The sequence below is a fragment of the Scyliorhinus torazame genome, chromosome 16 (assembly GCF_047496885.1).
Source record: "Scyliorhinus torazame isolate Kashiwa2021f chromosome 16, sScyTor2.1, whole genome shotgun sequence".
NCBI classification, from domain to species: domain Eukaryota; kingdom Metazoa; phylum Chordata; class Chondrichthyes; order Carcharhiniformes; family Scyliorhinidae; genus Scyliorhinus; species Scyliorhinus torazame.
The window spans coordinates 34307698-34332410 of record NC_092722.1 but is presented as its reverse complement, the minus strand read 5'-3'; the positions used below and the strand labels follow the sequence as shown (position 1 = coordinate 34332410).

Genomic DNA, 24713 nt, shown 5'->3' with positions numbered 1-24713 from the left:
GGGCTAAACCGCTGAATTTTAAACGTTTCTATGATATCCCCTACCACTCTTCTAAACTTCAATGAATATAATCCTATAACTGACTTAGTCAGACCCGCCATCCCAGGAATCAGCCTGGTAAACCTTCGCTGCACTCCCTCCATAACATGATCATCTTTCCTCAGATAAGGACACCAAAACTGCACACAATACTGCAGGTGTGGCCTCGCCAATGCCCTATACAATTGCAGTAAAAGATCCCTATTCGTATACTCAAATCCTCTCGCTATGAAGCCCAATATCGTGCATCAGTCGCTGAAAGTGGGCGCGCAAACATTGGGCTTTATAGCTCTCTCAATTTACACCCGTTCAAATAATAATCTGCATTCCTATTTGTGCTACCTGAATGGATAACCTCACATTTATCCACATTATATTTCATCTGCCATACATATGCCCACTCAGCCTGTCCAAATCCTATTGAAGCATCTCTGCATCCTCCTAACAACTCACCCTCCCTCCCAACTTTGTATCATCTGCAAATCTGGAGATAATATATTTCGTTCCTTTGTCCAAATAATTAATATATAATGTGAACAGGTGGGGTCCTAACACAAATCCATGCGGTACCCCACTAGTCACTGCCTGCCAATTCGATAATGACCCATTTATTCCAACTTTTTGCTTCCTGTCTGCTGAACAGCTTTCTATCCATCTCAAGACACCACCCACAATCCCATGCGCTTTAACTTTGTACAGTAATCTGCTATGTGAGACCTGTCGAAAGCATTCAGAAAATCTAAATAAACCACATACAGCGGATCTCCCAGGTCAACTCTACTGATTACATCTTCATAGAATCTCAGTAGATTTGTCAAGCATGATTTCCCTTTTTTAAATTCATGCTGACTGTCTAATTATACCACTGCTTTCCAAATGCTGCGCGATTAAATCCTTGATAATGGACTCTAGCAACTTCCTTACTACTGATGTTAGGCTCACTGATCTATAGTTCCCTGTTTTCTCTCTCCCTCACTTTTTAAATAACGGGATTATTTTGGCAACCCTCCAATTTGTAGGAACCATTTTGGAATCAAAAGAATTTTGGAAAATGACCACCAATGGATCTACTCTTTCTAGGGTCACTTCCTTAGGAACTCTGAGATGAAGATTATTAGGCCTAGGAGACTTATCGGCCTTCATCCCATTAATTTCCCCCAAACTATTTCTCAACTAATACTAATTTCCTTCAGCTCCTCACTAAAACTTATGTTTCTCAGAATGTCAGGTACATTATTCCTGTAATTAAAGCATCGTAAAAGTAAGAGCATAATTCATTCCAATCATGTATATTGTTTACTGAAAGAGGGCTAATGGAATTTTGTTTATAGAAAGAAGGTTCCCTGGAGGGTAGATAATTAGAGAATGTGTTTAACCTTAGTAAGCTGGCCACAATGCAGTTAATGGAATAGAGATGATGTTGTTAATGGGAGAAGCCAGCTGCTGAAGCAGTCCGGTGTTCAGTTTTAGATTTGGCTGTGGACAGAACAGCAGCTTTTGGCCAAATACAGTGATGTTAACCAAGAGTTTGACACAGGCAAGAATCTGCAGGCTGTTTCCTGAAGGATCTTTCTCTTAAAGCAGTTTCTACAAAACCTCTCTATGCAGAAAGTGTTCCTGTGTTTGCTAAATGTATTTAAAAGTGGATTTTGACCTGAGATAGGTTTTGCTTGATTGGAGATAAAAATATAATAGTTAGGAGTTAAAGTATTTCATTTTATTGTTAAGCATCGTTTAATTGGTAATTGAAAGCTGTTTCTAGTATAATGTTAAAGTTAGTTTAATCCTGTGTCAGTATAAAGTTTGTTTCAATATGACATATCCCTTTTTGTGCGTGGAGTCACTCCGGAGAGAAGTATCTTTTCCTCACAGTCTGACAAATAAAATAAAATATTGGACTTTCTGTCCAGTACGCTAGCAACTTTTGTGGCCTGGTCTGCGATAGTAATAAAATTGATGGTGAAAGAACCAGCATTTTTTATTATCTCATGAATACAACAGACGTATAAATACCCCAAATCTCCAACAAAAAAAAGACCAATAGAGTGAATAACAGGGACCAATACACTGTCACAGAGCTTTCCTTCTGGGATTGTGTCGATATAATTCCCAGTGAAATTATTCCTCGACTCATCTTGACTGAAGCATGGGATGACCAGACAATCAGAGTTAAATTAGCCGGAACGTCTGTTGTAGACCTACAGCTCTTTGGCTAAGGCATTGCATTAGTGGAGATTGTGGAGCAGGTAATTTGCCTTCTGCCTTCTGTTACTTAGCAAAGTGAGAAGGAATTATTCGGATCAAGGAGACGAGGCATGGCGGTGTGGTATTGTTGCTGGACTAGTGATCCAGAGACCAGGGTAGTGCTCTCAGGGCCTGAGTTCGAATCCCGCCGTGGCAATGATGAAATTTGAATTCCAGGAAAATCTGGAATTAAACATCTAATGATGACCAAGAAACCACTGTCGATTGTCATAAAAACCCATCGCTAGGGCAGCACGGTGGCACAGTGGTTAGCACCGCTGCTTAAGGCGCTGAGGACCCGGGTTCGAATCACGGCCCTGGGTCACTGTCTGGAGTTTGCACATTCTCCCCGTGTCTGCGTGGGTTTCACCCCCACAACCCAAAGATGTGCAGAGTAGGTGGATTGGCCACACTAAATTGCTCCTTAATTGGAAAAAAACAATTGGGTACTCTAAATTTATTTTTAAAATAAAAATAAATAAAAACCCATCGCTAATGTCCTTTAGGGAAGGAAATCGGCTGTCCTTACCCAGTCTGGCTGACATGTGGCTCAAGATCCACAGCAATGTGGTTGACACTTTAAATGACCCAGCGAGTCGCTCAGTCTGAGGGCCGTTAGGGATGGGCAACAAATGCTGGCACAGCCAGTGACACCCACATTAAAAAATCATAGGTCCATTTTTAATTTGAAATGGTTTTACATTTTAAAAATAAAATGTCGTCATATCAGCCAGTTTCCCACAATGCAAGTGGGGCAGTGACGAGAACTGGATCAGGCGCTGTTTTGATGCATCTAGTGGTTGAGCAGCTTTGCTCTCCTCCCTCGTGCCTGGGGAACGGGCCATCAGAGGGCGGTCAACATCTGTGTAAGTTTGCTGAGCAAGGGCGCAAAGATTCGGTGTGGAGCAAAAGAATGATCCACTCACCGTAACCTTTTAAAAAGGACACCAGGCCTTCCGAAACTCGCTGTGCTTCCTGTTTTCTTTACATCGCTCTTTGCAAACCATGAAGCTAAATGTTGCAGAAAACCCGAGCGCCCCCTCACGAAAGGGTAATTGTGCTCATGCTGGAGATGTTATCAGTTTTGTCTCCAAACATTGTTTCAAAGTCAGCAATATTTGCCTGTAAAAGAGTGGAAACATTTTGATCTGAAATACCAGGTAGATATTTGCTATTTACATCTGGGGAATTTTTCGTGTTGCCTAATCCACCACTGAATGGGTTAAATTCAGATGTCAGAAAATTGAAATTACCTTCTGTTCCACTTGTGGGGTTGTTTATGAGCCGAGTATCGTGAGTATTTACTAAGCCACTGTCTTAAAACATTATTTTGCAGTAACTTCATTGCAGTGTTAATGTAAACCTACTTGTGACAATAAAGATTATTATTATTAATTCACCTCTCCCAATCCTATTGCTTTGTGCTGTTCTATTTAACCCATTCCCTGTATGTGACTAAAAGTACAGCACAATAAAACTGTTGCCAGTGATAACCCTCCTTGGATTCCTCACACACAGGACTTTCTAGAATTGTCTCTGCTGGTAAACTCACTATTAAAAATGTGTCAAATCATCATCCCGTATATTATCAGTGCCTGGATAATTATTATGTGGAGATGCTGGCATTGGACTGGAGTGAGCACAGTAAGAGGTCTTACAACACCAGGTTAAAGACCAACAGGTTTGTTTCGAATCACTAACTTTCGGAGCGTCGCTCCTTCATCAGGTGACTCCGCTCCGAAAGGTAGTGATTCCAAATAAACCTGTTGGACTTTAACGTGGTGCTGTAAGACTTCTTACTGTGGATAATTGTTGCCCTGCTAATCATACTGATGATCTGTCCTGTATCCTCTTCAAGACCAGTATATCCTTTCTGAGGTACAGTACCCAAACTGAACACCATACTCCGAATGGAGTTTGACCCAATCGTTATACAATTGAAACATCACTTCTACATTCCAGCTCCCTTGAGGCCAATATTTCATTATCCTTTCTGTCTTTGCCCTTTGGATGTATTTCAATCAATTTGTTTATTCGGACTCCGAAATCCTTTTGTACCTCAAGAGAATTGTACGTAGGCGCTACGATTTTGACCATTTGCTCAAAGAGAAAATCTTGCATCATCTATTATAAACTAATTTAAACTTAGCAGGTTTTGTTGTTGAAGTGATGATACAGTTTTTGATAGTCACATGTTTGGGGATTCAAACCGAATTTGACTTCAAAAACTTGATTATTAGGCTCCCCAAGGGGATTGACACCCTTTTCCAGAGGTGTTGGGAGACCACGGATGTTAAGCAGTCCCCCTGAAGTCTTTGAAACAATTTTATTTTGAGGTCCGGGTAATGAGAGGGGTGGGTGGTCTGTGTGCCATAGTCCAGAACAACCAGTTTAAAAAAAATACATACTTCTCTATTTGTTCATGGGATGTGGGCTTCGCAGACTAGGGCAGCATTTGTTGCCCAATCCTAATTGCCCTTGAACTGAGTGGCTTGCTCAGCCATTTCAGAGGGAATCTAAGAGTCAACCACACTGCTCTGGGCCTGGAGCCACATGTAGGCCAGACCGGGTAAGGACGGCAGATTTCCCTCCCTAAAGGACTTTAGTGAACCAGATGGGTTTTTACACCAACTGATGGTAGTTGTGATTGTCGCAACTGCTGGGACATTCCAGATTTTATTAATTGAATTTAAATTCCACCAGCTGCCGTGGTGGGATTTGAACCCGTGTCTCCAGAGCATTGCCACCATCTACCCTCTAATGCCCTGCTGGCATTCAACAAAACCAGATGTTGCAATGAACCGGTTTGTCCGACTTCAGCATGATGTTGTCTAGCTGAGTCCAGTACCCATAAGGTTGATAATCTGTTACGAATAGAGCCTTCAGTTGATGAAGCATTGGTGATTAATCCTTTTGTCCTGTGCCCAACTAAGGGGCAAAGCAAAGGACGAACACGGCCTATAGCCTAGAACATCGGCCGAGAGAGATGGATGAAGCCGAGGCCTTCTTAAGACCGGGTCAGCAGAGTAAATATTTAGCCCACTGTCTGTGACAATGTGGCAACTTTTGTTATTTCCTTTGTTGCGAAGAGTGACACTGGAATTCAGTTACACTGCAATGAGGTTTACTGTAAATGTGACTCCAATTCCCGGTTGTGGAATAAATTAGTAATCAGAGTGATATTATCATCCACAAGCTGTTTGCAGGAATGGTAAACTCTTGGTCATAAGCGACATAGAAGATCATATGACACAGTGAGTGGCGATCATGCTTCTGAGTTCAATTACCACTCCAGGGCACATTAGTCACGGAAGGAACATTCACTGCACCATTCAACAGGCTGGTAATCAGCTTGCTCATCCTTCCGACGCTTCCCCCACTATTCCCCAATGGGAAAGAAGTGGGTGTGAGGATGCAAACAAAAATAAACATAAAAAACATAGGAACTACTTGTGGGAACGATCAGCGATACCAGCCAAAGAAAATTATCTGCCGCATCTATGACATGGAGTAAAGGGTAGAATCTGGGCCCGGGGAGGCAGGAGCTGGTTTAGCTCAGTGGGATAGACAGCTGGTTTTGATGCAGAACCAGGCCAGCAGCGCAGGTTCAATTCCCATACCAGCTGAGAATTCTGAATTCTCCCTCTGTGTACCCGAACAGGGGCCGGAATATGGCGACTAGGAGCTTTTCACAGTAACTTCATTGCAGTGTTAATGTAAGCATACTTGTGACAGTAAAGGATCTTTATCTTTTTTAAATCTTTATCAGTGGGACGGTGATGGGGAAGGTGGGTAATTCTGCTTTGTTTCTTGCCACTAAATAGGCATTAAGATTTTGCAGTTGCCCTCATTGAGCGTCATCTGCCTCGTTGAGACATTGGACGGGATTTTCCAGTCCTTCCCATCAGTGGGATCTTCCTGTTCTGCCACAATCGACCCTGGCGGCAGGATGGGCGAGCCATGCACATTGCCATTGACTTTGGTGAGACTGGAAGATCCCTCTGTCGTGGGGAAAATCCAGTCGCGTTGGGGCCTGGAGAATTGTGTTCAGTACCTGGTTCCTTCCTCTGTCTGGACTCTCTTAATTAAGAATTTGCGCGTTGTCATTGTTTTTTTTTCTGAGTTGGGTGTCATTATGGTTTGAAATGGTAATGGACCAATCATCAAGTCCCAGGACATTCCAGTCACTATCTCCTTCCTGCTACTTGGTCTCCCCTGATGATTCCCTTCCTTCAATCGACTGTTAAGCCAGACGAGGCCTTTCCCTGAAATTCTATTGCCTTTGTGAGGGGTTTTAACGAGGATCTTGCAGAAATGCACTGGCACTGCATTGTGTAGTTTATGCACTGTCACGTCCTCAGAAAAAAAGCTCGTCATTCAGGTGTGATCTTCCCCTTTTGACGCTGCGTTGGTTGGTGTTTACTTTATTCTTCTGACCTTCAACTCTATTTTCAACAGTCCGTGATGTTGGGCTGATTTTCCCACATCTAGCTGACTTTTTAAAAATAAATTTAAAGTACCCAATTATTTATTTTTTCCCCAAAAAGGGGCAATTTAGTGTGGCCAATCCACCTTCCCTGCATATCTTTGGTTTGTGGGGGTGAGACCCACGCAGACACGGGGAGAATGTGCAAACTCCACATGGGCCGGGATCCAACCTGGATCCTCAGCGCCGTAGGCAGCAGTGCTAACCACTGTGGTGCTAACCACCATGCCGCCCCATAATGGACTTATTTTTGATAAAGTAACGGAAAGGATTGCTGAAGAGAAGGCGGTGAATGGTGTTTAAATAGGTTTCAAGAAAGCGTTTGACAAAGTATCACACAAAAGGCCCATTAACAAAATTGAGGCCAGTTTCCAATTGGTTACAACATTGGCTTAATGACAGAAAGCAGTGAGTCGTGGCCGAGGGTCGTATCTCGGACAAGTCGGTGGAAGATGGTGGTGTTCCCCAAGGTCGGTGCCAGCAGCTTTACTTCTGTTGCTAAACATAAACAACGCATCTTGGAATGCAGGGTCAATTTGCCAACATTACCAAACTTGGAGGAGTGGAATTGATACAAGTTGCCTGTGACAGGAGAGACTAGCAGAATGGGCAGACTGTTTGATGGAATTGAACACCGGAGAGGTGTGGGGTGCTACATTTTGGCAGAAGAGGCAATAAAGACTTAATGGCACAATTCGAAAGAGTGTGCGTGGACGGAGGCACCTGGGGGTGCATGCACATCGATTTCTAACGGTAGCAGGATATATTAGGAGAGGGGTTAGCAAAGCATATGGGATGTTGGGCTTCCTAACTGGAGGCATTGAATACGAAAATAGGGAGGTCATGTTGAATCTCTCACAAAGCTTTGGTTAGGCTCCAGCGAGAGTTTTGGTTCCAGATCTGGCCACCACACTTCAGGAAGAATGGGAAAGTTCTTGCAAGGGCGCAGAGGAGATTTTACCAGAATGGTTCCACAGACCAGGTTAGATTGGAGTTGTCCTCCTTGAAGCAATAGAGATTGAGGGGCGATGTGATGGAGGTGTACAAAATTCTGACAGTGAAACAATTCTAGTAGAAAGACGAAGGCCGGGATTCTCCGATTGCGGCATCGCAATCGCGACAAGCGCTGGGAATGGAGAATGGGGCGTCGGACCCGCAACCGGAGAATCACCGGCAGTTGCGCGCACGGTCGATGCGGCGCCGGTCGGGGGCAGTTGAAAGCAGCCCCCGCGGCGATTCTGCGGCAGCAACTGGCCGAGTTCCCAGCAGCGTGGTTCTAACATGGTTAAACCTGGTGGGAGGTCGGAGTCGCGGCTGCGGTGTCCGTTCTGGTGGTGGGCAGGGGGATCCGTCACCGGGGGGGGGGGGGGTGCAGGGGGGCCTCCATGACGACCAGTCCCGCGATCGGGAGCCACCGATCGGCGGGCACGCGCAATCTGGGGAGGGGCCTACTTCTTCGGTGCCAGCCCGCTGTGTGGGTCCGCCATGTCTCGCCGCAGGCGGCCGCCGTGCGGATGCGCGGACCCGCGGCCGGAAGTGCAGAGCCCCGTATCGGCAGCCGGAGCTGCGTGGAGCATTCCGGGGCCCTGCAAGCCCCCTTAACTAGAAGAAAGTCCGGAATGATTCGCGCCCGTTTTCACCCGGGCATGGGGACATAGCCCCTTTATTGGAGAATCCCGGCCCCAAGGGGTCACAGATTTAAGATTTTGTGCAAGAGGAATGTGTGGAAGAACCTTTTTTTTTTACACAGCGAGTGGTAATAAGCTGTAACTCGCTGCCTATAACGGCGTTGGGCGGTGAAACAATCATTGATTTCAAAAGGAAATTGGATGGACATATGAAGGAAATAAACTTGCAGGGCTAAAGGGAAGAGAGTACAAGAGTGGAACTGACTCAATTGCTCTGTGGGGGGTGGGGGGGGGGGGGGAAGAGCTAGCGTGTACCTGATGGGCTGAATGGCCTCATCCCGTGCCACAAATAACTCTGAATTTAATGGGAATAACAAATTGTCTCGCATTCTGAGGACATCAATAGAAATTCGTGAAAAATAAATTTCAAACCGGTGTCTGTGATTTGGAGTCACATTTGAAATGGCAAAATGCTTCTTTTTTTTAAAAAACTCTTTCAATGGATGTGTGTCGCTGGTTGGGGGTCAGAATTTATTGCCCATCCCTAATTGCCGTTGAGAAGGCGGTGGTGAACTTGCCACCTTCAACCGCTGCAATCCCTGAGGTGTAGGTGCACCCACAGGGCTGTTAGGGAGGGACGTCTGTACGATGTGTCATGAAAAACCTTTGTTCAATGAGGGCAGGTGTCTGAAATGGGTCATTTCTACCAGTTTGAGAAGTGGAGATTTAAAAAAACTCTAATGGGGTGCCTTGGTGAGAATATCTGAGTACAGGAGCTGAATATCTCCTCCCAGCATTTGCTCTCCCTGCCAGGAATGTTACAGAGATGTCAGCTGTTCTGTTCAAATACCATGTAACTATAAGATAAGGGAATTATTACCAATGGGGGAGTTTGTGCCTCTGAATACGCAGAACTGAATTGTTGAAATGAAAACAAAATTCAAGTGGGCTTCTAACAGGAACTGAAAATGCACGGTGACCTTATTTATTGTTCATAGGAACATGACTCCTTCATAACCAGATTTTCCTGAATGACTCGAGAGAAATTCTGGAGATCTGAAACATATTCCTGAGAGTCTCGGAAGTCTGCTGCCGTTTATCGCTCGCTGCGGGCTGACTGGAAGTGATTTTAACCTGAGGCGAGAGACAAAGTTGGGAAGTTAGGGCTTTTGTGAATAACCTCAGCCGTTGCTGGAATTGAACCCACATCACGAACCAGCAGTCCTGCCAATGATTGATGGTAGTTTCACGCCATCAGCTGCCCTGGTGGGATTTGAACCCGTGTCCCGAGAGCATTAGCCATGGGCCTTTGGATTGCTAGTCCAGTGACATTACCACCACACTATCGCCTCCCCTAGCACTCGCAGGTATCAGATGTGGTGATTAACTAGTCAACCTGTTGTAGTGATGTTGGTTAAAGGAGGGATATTGTCCAGGACACTGGGATAACTCCTGTTCTTCAGATAGTTCCAGGCGATCCACTTGAATGGTGGAACGAGTGGGGCCGTATTAAATGATGATACCTCTGACAGTGCAGCACTCCCAGATGATGCCACTTGCTCAGCAGACTGACGCAGGCACATGAACATCAACGTTCCAGAATGTTCGATAACGACACGGGTGTGAGAATGAATTTACTCCTAGGAGTGTTCAGCTGCTATCCTGGGAAAGTTCAGGTGTCACCAGCCACGCCTGTAGAGAGTAACCTACATCTTTTTTTTAGAAAATATTATTCTTTCTTGCGATGTGGGCATCGTTGGTAAGGCCAGCGACTTTTGCCGAACCCTAACTGCCCTTAAACTGAACGACTTGCTCAGCCATTTCAGGGGGCAGTCAAGGGTCTACCACATTTGTTGTGGGCCTGGGGTCACATGTAGGCCAGATCGAGTCAGAATATCCATTTCTAGCTGATCTGTATTACCTCACAATATTTTACACCAGTGATGGTAATGAGGTGATAATGATGGAAAATGTGACACTAACACTGTTCTAATTTTAAAAAATTATTTATGGGACATGGGTGGGCCAGCATTTATTGTCCACCCCTAATTGCCCTTGAGGGCAAAGTTAAGAGGCAAACACATTGCTGTAGATCTGGAGTCACCAGAGTGTATGTAGGCCAGACCAGGTGAGGACTGCAGATTTCCTTCCCTAAAGGACACCAGTGAACCAGACTGGGTTTTTATGATAATCGACAATGGTTTCATGGTCACCGTTTAACTTTTCATCCCAGATTTCTACTGAATTCAAATTTCACAATCTGCCATGGTGGGATTCGAACCAGGGTCTCCAGGACATTTACCTGAGCATCTGGAATACTAGCCCACTGATAATACCACTAGGTCACTGCTTCCCCTGAAACTGGAAATAATTATAGCGAATCGGACAGGGTATTATGGCCAATGGAAAATCTGGACTATTGACTACGACCCACTATTCTGTTGACCCTTTAAAGCAGGAATGACTGAGTGATTTTGCTGGGCAGTTTAAGATTCAACCACATTGCTGTAGGTCTAGAGTCACATGTCAGCCAGACCGGGTAGGGATGGCAGATTTCCTTCTCTAAAGGGCATCGGTGAACCAGATGGTGACGAGAACCGCCAGCTTTACTTTCTGGACTTTAGTTTTTCACAGATTGGATTGTTGCCAAAGATTTGCTACTCATTCACGCTGGCATTTTGCCAAGGACTTCCTTACCATTCGATGTTGAGTGATTCAGTGGTTGTTCTTTATTGTTCAGTGCGGCCAAATGGCATTTTGACGAGACAAATTTCAGTCTTGCCACCAAGCTGTGCTTGCACAGTTTCTGTGGTTTCTTACTGTGAGGTGACTGGCAATCAGGCTGGTATGCTTTGTTGCTGTATTCGTACAGTGAATGCAGGTCGGTTGGGGAAGTGACTGAGAAGGAAACAGATTCCCTAGATGAAAGGGCGCTCTTGGTCAGTTTCATTTTTTCAACGTTCACAAAGTTGCCGGCGTGTATTTTTTATTTAGTGTAAGTAAAAAGCAAAGAGCAAGCGATTCTGGACTCCAATCCGAAAGCGCCTGAAAGCGCAATTATAACAGACTACAGCAGTGATGGGCAAGCTAGGCTGGTGAGTGGGCCGCGTGAGTGACCCGCCTTCATCTCAGTGGGCTGCAAGATTAAAATTGACCTTTTTCATTAACCACAACCCAATGAATAAGATTAAATATATTCAATACACGCTGAATATTTTGAAAGTTATAGAGAATGTTTAATTGTTCGTACATGAATAGAACTGTCATAAACTTCAAATTATAAGAACAAAATAAACATTGATTGAACACAGAGGGAGCGCACGGCTCTCACAGTCAATGTTGTGCGTAATTAGCACACACCTCACTTCACTTGCCCTTGAGTTACGTGCGAAGCATGTCAGTCATGTCGATAGAAAGAAAGTTACGCGGATGGAAACCAGCCGAATGTGGTGACTCTGCGGGTGGGCAATGGTCAACAAATTGTCTTGTGGGGGGCGGCACACAATTGTAAACTTTTTAAAAAATCAAAGTGTCTTGTAGGCCGCACTCCGAATGCTGATGGGCCAAATGTGGCCCCTGGTCCACAGGTTGTCCTCCACGTGGATGACAGTGTTCCTTTTTAAAAATAAATTTAGAGTGTCCAACTCATTTTTTCCAATTAAGGGGCAATTTAGTGTGGCCAATCCACCTACCCTGCACATCTTTGGGTTGTGGAGGCGAAACCCACACAAACATGGGGAGAATGTGCAAACTCCACACGGACAGTGACCCAGAGCCGGGATCAAACTTGGGTCTACAGCGCCGTGAGGCAGCAGTGCTATCCATTGTGCCACCATGCTGCCCCTGGATTACAGTATTCCTGTACATGAGCCATGGGGTCCATTATAGAGACGTAAACTTAGAAGACATCCCATCTCGACAGGCACTTGAGGCAAACTGAGCACGTCCATTTCTATAGCTTGTTTTTCCCGGAGCTGGTCACTACCCTGAAGCTATATCTTCCATGGCTGGCCAGGAATCTCTCCCACTCTTACCACCTGCGATAGGCGCGTTGGGCCGTTTGGCTGCTTTGTGAACACGCCTCCCGTGGCCATCAATTCCTGGAGTGGGGCTTGAACCTGGAACTTGTAGCTCAGCGACTGGGACACTACCCAATGCGCCACAAGAGCTCGCCGAGCGGAGCACGGGAAATTATTGTAAACCCTCGGTGTTCGCTAATGGAGGACTGCTGGATTCTTCATATCGATATAGAAATTAAAACTTCCTTTTGAAAAAAATCTTTAAAATGGGCCTGAATTTCGGTTTAATATTGGGGCCACTGAATCGCCTCACATTCTGGTTTTATCGTGTGTGACTCCCATTTCTGTACAGACCCTTCATTCTAGCACCTTCCGTAATCAACAAGCGGAGCAGGCTTCCCCAACCAGCTTATTTTCCTCATGTTGCAAAAATAAAATGGAGACACAGTTCTATGAGCAGCTGGCAGCCCTTTAACAGCTGCTGGTTAAGTCCCCAACCTTGCGAGCTACCCATGCCCAAGGGTATTAGGTGCTGAAAAGCCTGATTAAACGTGAGCTGACCTCGTTCTGGGAGACGTGGTCAGCTGGGTAATCTCAGAGGGCACATGCTGTATAGCGGCCCAGGCACTGGAACCATTTTAACCTCGACATTTTGTACTGTTCACTTCTGGAGCACAAAGAGGGGAGTTGCCACTGATGGACACACTGGTCCGCCCATGGTAGGCATTGCCTTGGGCGAGTCGGATAAAGATGTTTGCCGCTCTCCAAAGTTCCCCATTTCGAGGGGCGGCACAGTGGCGCAGTGGTTAGCACTGCTGCCTACGGCACTGAGAACCACGGTTTGAATCCTGTCTCTGGGTCACTGTCCGTGTGGAGTTTGCACATTCTCCCCATGTCTGCATGGGTCTCACCCCCATAACCCAAAGATGTCCAGGGTAGGTGGTTTGGCCACGCTAAATTGGCCCTTAATTGGAAAACAAATAATTGGGTACTCTAAAAATTCTTTTTTTTTAAATTCCCATTTCCATGACTTTGTCCGCCTGTTGGCGGGACCAGAAAACTCCAGTCGTTATTGTTTGAAAACCTAATAATTTAATGTGATTGCTCATTCCATAAAAACCCAACCAAGTTGAACTGTCCATTAAAAGGACTAAGCATGGTATGTGATGGTGCATTAACTTTATCCTTTGCGGTAAAGAATTCCACCGATTCACCACCCCCTAAGAGAAGAAATTCCTCCTCATCTTTGTCTTAAGTGGATGACCCCTTACTCTGAGTTTATGCCCTCTGGTCCTGGACTCCCACAAGCGGAAGCAACCTCTCAGCATCCACCCAGTTTGAGCCTCCTGAGAATCCTATTTGGATGTTGTCGGCTGAACGTGAACCGGGAAATGCTCTGTTCTTCAATGCACTTAATTTTCTATCCCAAGTAGACAGTCGTCCTGAAAAACAATGATTAGTAAAATGTGCTTCTGTTGGATTGCAGCTCAGGAAGTCCTGGATAATCTGAAAGATCGGTGGTTTCAGGCTGATGAACCTCCAGCTGACCATCTCCTGAATGAAGAAGAATTCTTGGCTTTTCTCCACCCGGAACACAGCCGCGGGATGCTCAAGTTCATGGTGAAGGAGATTATCCGCGATTTAGGTAAAAATGATTTCAACTATTTTAACAGAGCGAGGTGTTTTTAAAAAATTGTTTTCAATAAAACCTAGCTGAGCTTCTTGAGCATTACTCGCAATATGTGTGGTGAGAGAGGCCTGATTTGTAAGGCTTGTAATGTCCTGTAATGCATTCACATCCTCTGTTGTTAAGTAAACAGGCTTTGGGTGAGTTGGAGTTCAATTGTCGCATGATGAGGGAACTTCACAGATTGGAATCTGGAATGTCTTGTGAAATTCAATTCGAACCTTGCTTTCTTTGTGTATTTTGTTTGTTGTGTGGTGGCTGGTATGGAACATATGCAAATTACACACAAAGTTTTCTTTTTAAAATATCACCATTATAAAAGGTCAGGTTGGGAGAGCAGCTAATAAGACTTCATGAGTTTTATGCATAGAGTTCAGAAGCAAGGAGGTTGAGGTTATGATGAACATTTCTAAAACACTGGTTTGGTCTCAAAGTGAGTACTGTGGAATTCTGGGCACTGCATTTTAGGAAGGATGTGAAAATGTTAGAGAAGGCACCAGAAATATTTACAGGACTGTTTCCAGGGATATGAGAAATCGTTCCTCAACCTCGGGAGAATCGGGTGCCGACATATTTAAATGAGCCCAGCGAGGGCGAGATGCCTCTCGAGTGATTTAACGACCTTGTTGCGTTAACAAGTCTGGCGCGATGAGGCCTTTCGATTGCGCCCGACATAGAATCTCTACAGTGCAGAAGGAGGCCATTCGGTCCATCGGGTCTGGAACAACCCTTGGAAAGAGCACCCTACCTAGGCCAAGCCCGACCCTATCCCCGAAACCCAGTCACCCCATCGAACCTTTTGGACACCTAAGGGGCAATTTACCACCTAACCTGCACATCTTTGGATTGTCATCCAAGATCGGAATTGAACCCGGATCTCTCTCTCTCACACACACACACACACACACACACACACACACACACACACACTCATAAACACACTCACTCACACACTCACTCTATTATTAGACAGACACATGTTTTTTTTATTAGACAGACACACTCTCTCAGACACACATTATTATTAGACAGACACACTCACACACACACATTATTATTATTAGACAGACACACAAACACACACACATTATTATTATTATTAGACAGTCACACTCACACACACACACGCTCACACACACGTTATTATTAGACAGACACGCTCACACACACGTTATTATTATTAGACAGACACACTCTCTCACACACACACACATTATTATTAGACAGACACACTCTCACACACACACGTTATTATTATTAGACAGACACACTCTCTCACACACGCACGTTATTATTAGACAGACCCACTCTCTCACACGCACACACACACACACGTTATTATTATTAGACAGACACACTCTCACACACACACGTTATTATTAGACAGACACACTCTCACACACACACGTTATTATTATTAGACAGACACACTCATGCACACACACGTTATTATTAGACAGACACACACACACACACACCCACACACGTTATTATTATTAGACAGACACACTCACACACACATTATTATTAGACAGACACACTCTCTCACACACAAACATTATTATTAGACAGACACACTCTCACACACACACAATAAGCGATTTTCATTTTTCATTATTATTAGACGGACACACTCTCACACACACATTATTATTATTAGAGACTCACACACACACGTTATTATTATTAGACAGACACACTCTCTCTCTCACACACACATTATTATTATTAGAGAGACACACACACACACTTATTATTAGACAAACACACTCACACACACACTATTATTAGACACACACACACACACGTTATTATTAGACACACACACACACACGTTATTACTAGACTGACACACACACACACACATTATTATTAGACAGACACACTCACACATTATTATTATTATTAGACAGACACATTCACACACACACACACACACACACACGTTATTATTAGACAGACACACTCACACACATTATTATTATTAGACAGACACACACATTATTATTAGACAGATGCACTCACACATGTTATTATTAGACAGACACACTCACACACACATTATTATTATTAGACAGACACACACACACACACACACACACACACACGTTATTATTAGACAGACACACTCACACACATTATTATTATTAGACAGACACACTCACACACGTTATTAGACAGACACGCTCACACACACGTTATTATTAGACAGACACATTCACACACACACGTTATTATTAGACAGACGCACTCACACACACGTTATTATTAGACAGACACACACTCTCACACACGTTGTTATTATTAGACAGACACACTCTCACACACACACACACACACACACGTTATTATTAGACAGACACACTCACACACACACTATTATTATTAGACCGACACACTCACACACACACACACACATTATTATTATTAGACAGACACATTCACACACACGTTATTATTAGAGAGACTCACTCACACACACACACGTTATTATTATTAGAGACACACACACACACACACACACACACATTATTATTAGACAGACACACACACACGTTATTATTATTATTAGAGAGACACACACATTATTATTAGACAGACACACACACACACACACACACACACACGTTATTATTTTTAGAGACACACACACACATACACACACACACACATTATTATTAGACAGACACACAGAGACACACACGTTATTATTATTAGACAGACTCACACACACACATGTTATTATTAGACAGACAGACACACACACACACACACGTTATTATTATTAGACAGACACACACACACGTTATTATTAGACAGACCCACTCTCTCACACATGCACACACACACACACACACGTACGTTATTATTATTAGACAGACATACTCTCACACACACACACACGTTATTATTAGACAGACACACACTCACACACACACACGTTATTATTAGACAGACACACACACACACACACACACACGTTATTATTAGACAGACAAACACACTCACACACACACACATTATTATTATTAGACAGCCACACTCTCTCACACACACACATTATTATTATTAGAGACTCACACACACACACGTTATTATTATTAGAGACACACTCACACACACACACACGTTATTATTATTAGACAGACTCACACACACACGTTATTATTATTAGACATATACACACACACACACACACACACACACGTTATTATTATTAGACAGCCACACTCTCTCACACACACGTCATTATTATTAGACAGCCACACTCTCTCACACACACACGTTATTATTATTAGAGACACACACACACACACACACACACACATGTTATTATTATTAGACAGACACACTCTCTCACACACACACACACACACGTTATTATTATTAGACAGACACACTCTCACACACACACACACACGCGTTATTATTATTAGACAGACACACTCTCTCACACACAGACTCTCTCACACACACACACACACACACACACACACATTATTATTAGACAGACACACTCTCACACACACATACAATCTGTGTCTTCCTAAAAGATGAAAGGATTAATGGGTGATGGGGAAAACTGAAGGGAAAGGAAAGTCGAGGTATCTATATGGAAATAACTCCTTATGTAATGGAGAAGGATGTGTGCCAGCTGATTACGAGAATGATTGCTCCATTTGGCGTTCCATAATGACCTCCTGCCGATTATCTGGAAGGGGGCTGATGGCAGGTATAAGTTGACCGGTTGACTAACTGGCTGCGTCAGCCTGATGGTACACATTGGCACCAGCTCTGCCTCTGGCTCTCTGCTGGTTCAAAACCCAGTGCCTCACCTTGTGCATGGAGGGGACTGTTGCAGTTTCAGCGAATCGATGTCTGATGACCACACTGACCCTGACATTTGCTTCATGCAGGAAAGGGTTGCCAGCTCCTTCCCCCGAGGTCATGAGAAGTAGGAAGCTGAAATATCAAATCTAGTGCAATTGAACACACCGTTTGTAAAAAAAAAAACTTGCTTAAAGGTTGTCGGCAGGCAGGTAGGAGCACACCCGTTCCCTTTTAGTTGTTCAGGGAGGGTGATGGTCTTCAGGTCGGCAGTGACGAGGATCCCCCAAATGGCCGGAATTTTCCAGCCCCACCCGCCAACGGGATCTTCCAATAACGGATGTTTGACTGGCTTGCCGTGCCGATCGTGAGGGAACCCGCCATGGAGGATCCCGCCCAATGTTTCTGAGAGAAAATTCTGTCATCTAGTGGCAAATGTACGTTCCATTCAGGATGATGTGCAACAGAGGAAAATATGGAAATGGTGTTCTGAAGTTGCTGAGTGAAGTATTGCCCTGTGTCAAACTTGTCGTATATCTAACCTGTTAGCAGGGGACTGCGGAAAGAACAAATGTCCCATTAGCTACTGCAAGAAGCTGCCAAGATCCATGCATCCATCTTTGATCAATAGAGTGGGGTGAGTGATCACTGTCTCATCGCACAGACCTCATTAGTGACCTGCTGGGAAATGCTGACTCTGAGAGGAATGGAAAATGCCTTCCCGATTGATTTTGGCACCAGCTTTCATGGAGCAACCTTGGCAGAAGTCTTGGAAAAGGCCTGATAACCAGTTGGTGGAGGGGGATTAGAGACAAGAGGCTGGGAAGAAATTATATAGGCCTTCAAGAAAAATTGTTGGAAACTCAAGTTATGCAAAACGTCACTCAAAATATAACACTTTGTCTTAACGTAACTTTGCAGATACTCAGTGAGATGTGACATACTTCCTTTCCACTTTGGGTTTCCACCTGACACGTTGGAAACAGTCCTCCACATAATTTTACAACCTGCATGTACTCCAGTGCTTGCAAAAATTTGAAACGTAACTTTTCTCTTGCTGGTCTAACACATACGCTGTTGAGAACTTGAATATGGTTTCTGACTGGTTTTGACTCAGTGATCCCTCTTATGTGCCATTGAAGTAGGGCCGCTATGCAGCCGTCACAATGCTTTCCAGCCTCTTGTAGCCAACGCTTGTGGTTCCGCTGCAGTGGCACTATGAAACTCACGCTAGAAAAGTCATTCATAAAGCAGAAACATTGGCACAAAGACAATTTCAGTTGAGGTTTCACATATCCGCTTGAATTAGTCAGCGGCAGTGTCGCCTCTGAGTTAGAAGCTTCTGTCCAGGATTAATCCCATCTCCTGCTGGAGATCAGGAGCACGAGTTTATAAAGGAATCCACCTTACATGAAAGTAATTAATTTATATTAAGTTCCATTTCATATTAAGCCATATAGTTAAACGTCTATAATTCAAAAACTATATATGTCTCTCCCAGGGGTTCAACAATCTTAAGAGCCATTTATTAAATCTTGTAAAAAAAATGCATTATCTTTTTAGTACCCAATTATTTTTTCCAATTAAGGAGCAATTTAGCATTGCCAATCCACCTACCTTGCACATCTTTGTGTTGTGGGGGTGAAACCCACGCAGACACTGGGAAAATGTGCAAACTCCACACAGACGAACAGACGAAGCCTGTGTGGAATATAAGGAAAGTAGGAAGGAACTTAAGCAAGGAGTCAGGAGGGCTAGAAGGGGTAACGAAAAGTCATTGGCAAATAGGGTTAAGGAAAATCCCAAGGCTTTTTACACGTACATAAAAAGCAAGAGGGTAGCCAGGGAAAGGGTTGGCCCACTGAAGGATAGGCAAGGGAATCTATGTGTGGAGCCAGAGGAAATGAGGTACTAAATGAATACTTTGCATCAGTATTCACCAAAGAGAAGAAATTGGTAGATGTTGAGTCTGGAGAAGGGTGTGTAGATAGCCTGGGTCACATTGAGATCCAAAAAGACGAGGTGTTGGGAGTCTTAAAAAATATTAAGGTAGATAAGTCCCCAGGGCCTGATGGGATCTACCCCAGAATACTGAAGGAGGCTGGAGAGGAAATTGCTGAGGCCTTGACAGAAATCTTTGGATCCTCACTGTCTTCAGGTGATGTCCCGGAGGACTGGAGAATCGCCAATGTTGTTCCTCTGTTTATGATGGGTAGCAAGGATAATCCAGGGAACTACAGGCCGGTGAGCCTTACTTCAGTGGTAGGGAAATTACTGGAGAGAATTCTTCGAGACAGGATCTACTCCCATTTGGAAGCAAATGGACGTATTAGTGAGAGGCAGCATGGTTTTGTGAAGGGGAGGTCGTGACTCACTAACTTGATAGAGTTTTTCGAGGAGGTCACTAAGATGATTGATGCAGGTAGGGCAGTGAATTTTGTCTATATGGACTTCAGTAAGGCCTTTGACAAGGTCCCTCATGGTAGACTAGTACAAAAGGTGAAGTCACACGGGATCAGGGGTCAGCTGGCAAGGTGGATACAGAACTGGCTAGGTCATAGAAGGCAGAGAGTAGCAATGGAAGGATGCTTTTCTCATTGGAGGGCTGTGACCAGTGGTGTTCCACAGGGATCAGTGCCGGGACCTTTGCTGTTTGTAGTATATATAAATGATTTGGAGGAAAATGTAACTGGTCTGATTAGTAAGTTTGCAGACGACACAAAGGTTGGTGGAATTGCGGATAGCGATGAGGACTGTCAGAGGATACAGCAGGGTTTAGATTGTTTGGAGACTTGGGCGGAGAGATGGCAGATGGAGTTTAATCCGGACAAATGTGAGGTAATGCATTTTGGAAGGTCTAATGCAGGTAGGGAATATACAGTGAATGGTAGAACCCTCAAGAGTATTGAAAGTCAAAGAGATCTAGGAGTACAGACCCACAGGTCACTGAAAGGGGCAACACAGGTGGAGAAGGTAGTCAAGAAGGCATACGGCATGCTTGCCTTCATTGGCCGGGCATTGAGTATAAGAATTGGCAAGTCATGTTGCAGCTGTATAGAATCTTAGTTAGGCCACACTTGAATAGTATTCAATTCTGGTCGCCACACTACCAGAAGGATGTGGAGGCTTTAGAGCGGGTGCAGAAGAGATTTACCAGAATGTTGCCTGGTATGGAGGGCATTAGCTATGAGGAGCGGTTGAATAAACTCGGTTTGTTCTCACTGGAACGACGGAGGTTGAGGGGCGACCTGATAGAGGTCTACAAAATTATGAGGGGCATAGACAGAGTGGATAGTCAGAGGCTTTTCCCCGGGGTAGAGGGGTCAATTACTAGGGGGCATAGGTTTAAGGTGAGAGGGGCAAGGTTTAGAGTAGATGTACGAGGCAAGTTTTTTACACAGAGGGTAGTGGGTGCCTGGAACTCGCTACCGGAGGAGGTGGTGGAAGCAGGGACGATAGTGACATTTAAGGGGCATCTTGACAAATACATGAATAGGATGGGAATAGAGGGATACGGACCCAGGAAGTGTAGAAGATTGTAGTTTAGTCGGGCAGCACGGGCTTGGAGGGCCGAAGGGCCTGTTCTTGTGCTGTACATTTCTTTGTTCTTTGTTCAGACTGTCACCCAATGTTGGAATCGAACCCGGGTCCCTGGCGCTGTGAGGCAGCAGCGCTAACCCCTGTGCCACTGTGTCGCCCCTAATGAATCTCTACCTGTCTGTTTCAGGCAGATGTTCGTGTGGCTTGTTAGCGCACATTGAACCTCATGGTGCCTCGGGAGAAAGCCTCTTCCTTGCAGAATACTATCGACTCACAGCTGGGGAAGCACTCCCATTGATACAAGACCTAAAATTTAAATTAAACCCCCGCACGCCTCTGAAAACCCTAACCCCCACATTCCACATCTTTACAACAGCCAGCTGGCACACCTTGTTGTTGACTGCAAGCGCCCGCTTCGTTAACTGGTAACTGAGCCGAGTGGTGCCGTCTCCGGTTCCAACCTGCCCCAGAAAATCTGGACAAACCTCGAGCTGCTTGAGGAACGGGCCGGGGATGATGTGGAATGAGTAGAATGTGTGGGACAGCTCAAACTGTGACCGGGGGCCATCCAGGTCGGACCATCACCCACATACCGAACTTCGGCCCTGATCTGTTCCTGGTGGCATCGTCACTGGGTCAGCGGGAGCCGTGGAATGGATTGTTCACCTTGACATCAAGCTGCACAGTCCACAGCCAGGTGCATAAATGAAATAAAGTGGTTGTAAAAGTTCACATCGTATCCACATGGCTTCATTTGAAGAAAATTAGTCCTTTTGATTTCCTTCTCGGCATTCGTCCTTCAACCTACACAGGAATTGATTGTAAAGTGTGGTATCACACCCTGAAGAGAAGGAGGCCCGGAAGAGCAGGTTTTCCATCAGGATTTTGTTTAAGCCAGCTAAGTGGGACTGCTGGAGATTGGAGTGAATGCTCTGAAATTCTTTTGTTTTTCACAGCTGACCTAATTTCCCAGAAAACTGCTGACAGGTTTAAGATTATGGCTAATTCCTGTTCTCCTTCAGCTAAGGACCCAACCTGTGGGTTCCTGTGCAGATTTCTCGTTTCCAGATCAGTCACCTTTTCAACTTGCCAATGGGTGGAAATTTGCTTTAACCTACGTGGTGAATCTGGAATCAGATGACACACACTGAGAGGGCCGTAACCCAGAAAAACACAACCCACTGTTGCCAGGGAAATGGTGCTTGCTGCCAAGACATCTCAGGAAGGGTGTGAGGGAAGAATATGAAATAGCTTGTCAACAGGAATTAAATTCCCACCTGGGCCCCTGGAGTTGCCGGAACGACGCTCGGGCAGCCATGGTGGCGCACCTGGTGACCACTCCAGAAGGCTACTGTGACCCCATCTGAAGTCCCAGGGTGGAGGCCCATTTTAACACTTTGGGAAGGTTGCCTGGCCAAGCAACAGAAGCACATGTACAAAGATGGTGCTAGAAAATGGGAATACCCCTGTGTTGGGAAAGGGGTGGGAGAGAGGGAGAGCATGGAAGCGTCTGGACACCCCAAACTAGCCGGGTCTGACACCCGAAATGAACTGAGGGTGTAAAGTAGAAAAAATTCACTCCCAATGTAGAAAACAGTTTTGGTGCCAAAATGGAATCAAAACCGAAACATGGAAAGAGTAAACCAATCCCTTTTTAGTGACGGTGATAGCCCTGCTGGGTATAATTTCTCAAGGGCAATTGGGATGGGGCAATAAATACTGGCCTAGCCAGCGACGCCCACATCCCATGAACTAGAAAAAAAAGAATTATTTTGACACCCACAAAGAAAGCTGCAGAAATCCTTTCACGATTAGGGGAGAAGGTTGAATAGTGGATCTCTGGACAGCAATTGTACAATACATGGACCTTTTGGCATTTGAGTGTTGGTATACTGCACCGTCAATGCTAATTGATGATACTTTGATCACTAGAGTTCTTGAGTTCTACACGACACCTGTTTTTGTTTTATTGCGCATCCTTCGCGCAGTCGATGCAGTTGAACAAAGGGGGGAAAAATGCCTAGGTTTGAAAGGTGCCCTCAGCCTTGCCTGATGGAATTTAGTTTTTTTTTGTCTCTGGTGTGCTAATAATGGATTTGGCCTCTCCTGCAGATCAAGATGGAGACAAAAGGTTGACTGTATCGGAGTTCATTTCGTTGCCAGTTGGCACCGTGGAGAACCAAGAGGCTCAAGACATTGATGATGATTGGGTCAAAGAGAGAAGGAAGGAGTTTGAGGAGGTTATTGATGCTGATCACGATGGCATCGTCACAATGGAAGAGCTGGAGGTGGGTATTTTCTTCAAACATTCTTTAATGGTAAGAGTGTTCAACCACAGCTTTTTTTTTTTCTCTTTGTGAACTTTTGTGTTGAAAGCACGAACGTTTCGGGTTCAGCTGATTCTCTGTAAAATTACTTATTATGGGAGGGGAGAGATTGGCAGCCACACAATTGGTACAAGTCATGCAAGCATTTTAATTGTTGCTGTTTAAATTGGTGTGTTGTTTTTCTGTTCCACCACCTCCCAATCAACAGTTGACATCAACACCTCTCTACGTTCTACATTGGAAACTTCAACTCTGGCTGTAAACCTGCAGAAAACATCATTATTTCACAGTAAAATGGACTCTCATTTGTGTCACTCCTGCGTTCTGTATTATTAGTTACAAACTTTCAGAAACCCATTTTACCTCAAAATTTAGGCAAATGCGGATCGTACAAAAGCCATCCAGATAACATGATTAACCTTTCCGAACTCCACTGGGTTGATTCATCCGCTGCAAACTATAAGAACCTGAAGATAGTTCCTAGTGGCTTACTGACTGCTTCAGGTGGTGATTAGCATCCTCTTCTGCTCTGTTTGTCAGCCAAAGAGGAGGCCGCAGATGCCTGCTGAACATTATAATAATCTTAGTGTCACAAGGAGGCTCACATTAACACTGCAATGAAGTTACTGTGAAAACCCCTAGTCGCCACACTCCGGCACCTGTTCGGGCACACTGAGGGAGAATTCAGAATGTCCAATTCACCTAACAAGCACGTCTTTCAGGACTTGTGGGAGGAAACCGGAGCACCCGGAGGAAACCCACTCAGACACTGGGAGAACGTGCAACTCCGCACAGACCGAGGACCCTGGAGCTGTGAAGCAACAGGGCGAACCACTGTGCTACCGCGCTGCCCATAGTACACGTGAAAATTAGCGCTGTGTTTTTGGATTGTACTGCTGTTGGGGCAACATGTAG

At 44.7% G+C, this 24713-nt stretch overlaps 1 protein-coding gene across 1 annotated transcript in view; it reads left to right on the top strand.

Annotated features, from left to right (window-relative positions):
- The window catches only part of sdf4 (stromal cell derived factor 4), a 122081-nt gene that overhangs the window by 87782 nt on the left and 9586 nt on the right, over positions 1-24713 (top strand). The window contains exons 4-5 of the mRNA XM_072478232.1: positions 13903-14061; positions 23584-23759. Coding sequence (XP_072334333.1) covers positions 13903-14061; positions 23584-23759 — 335 coding nt within the window. The remainder of the gene's footprint in view (positions 1-13902; positions 14062-23583; positions 23760-24713) is intronic.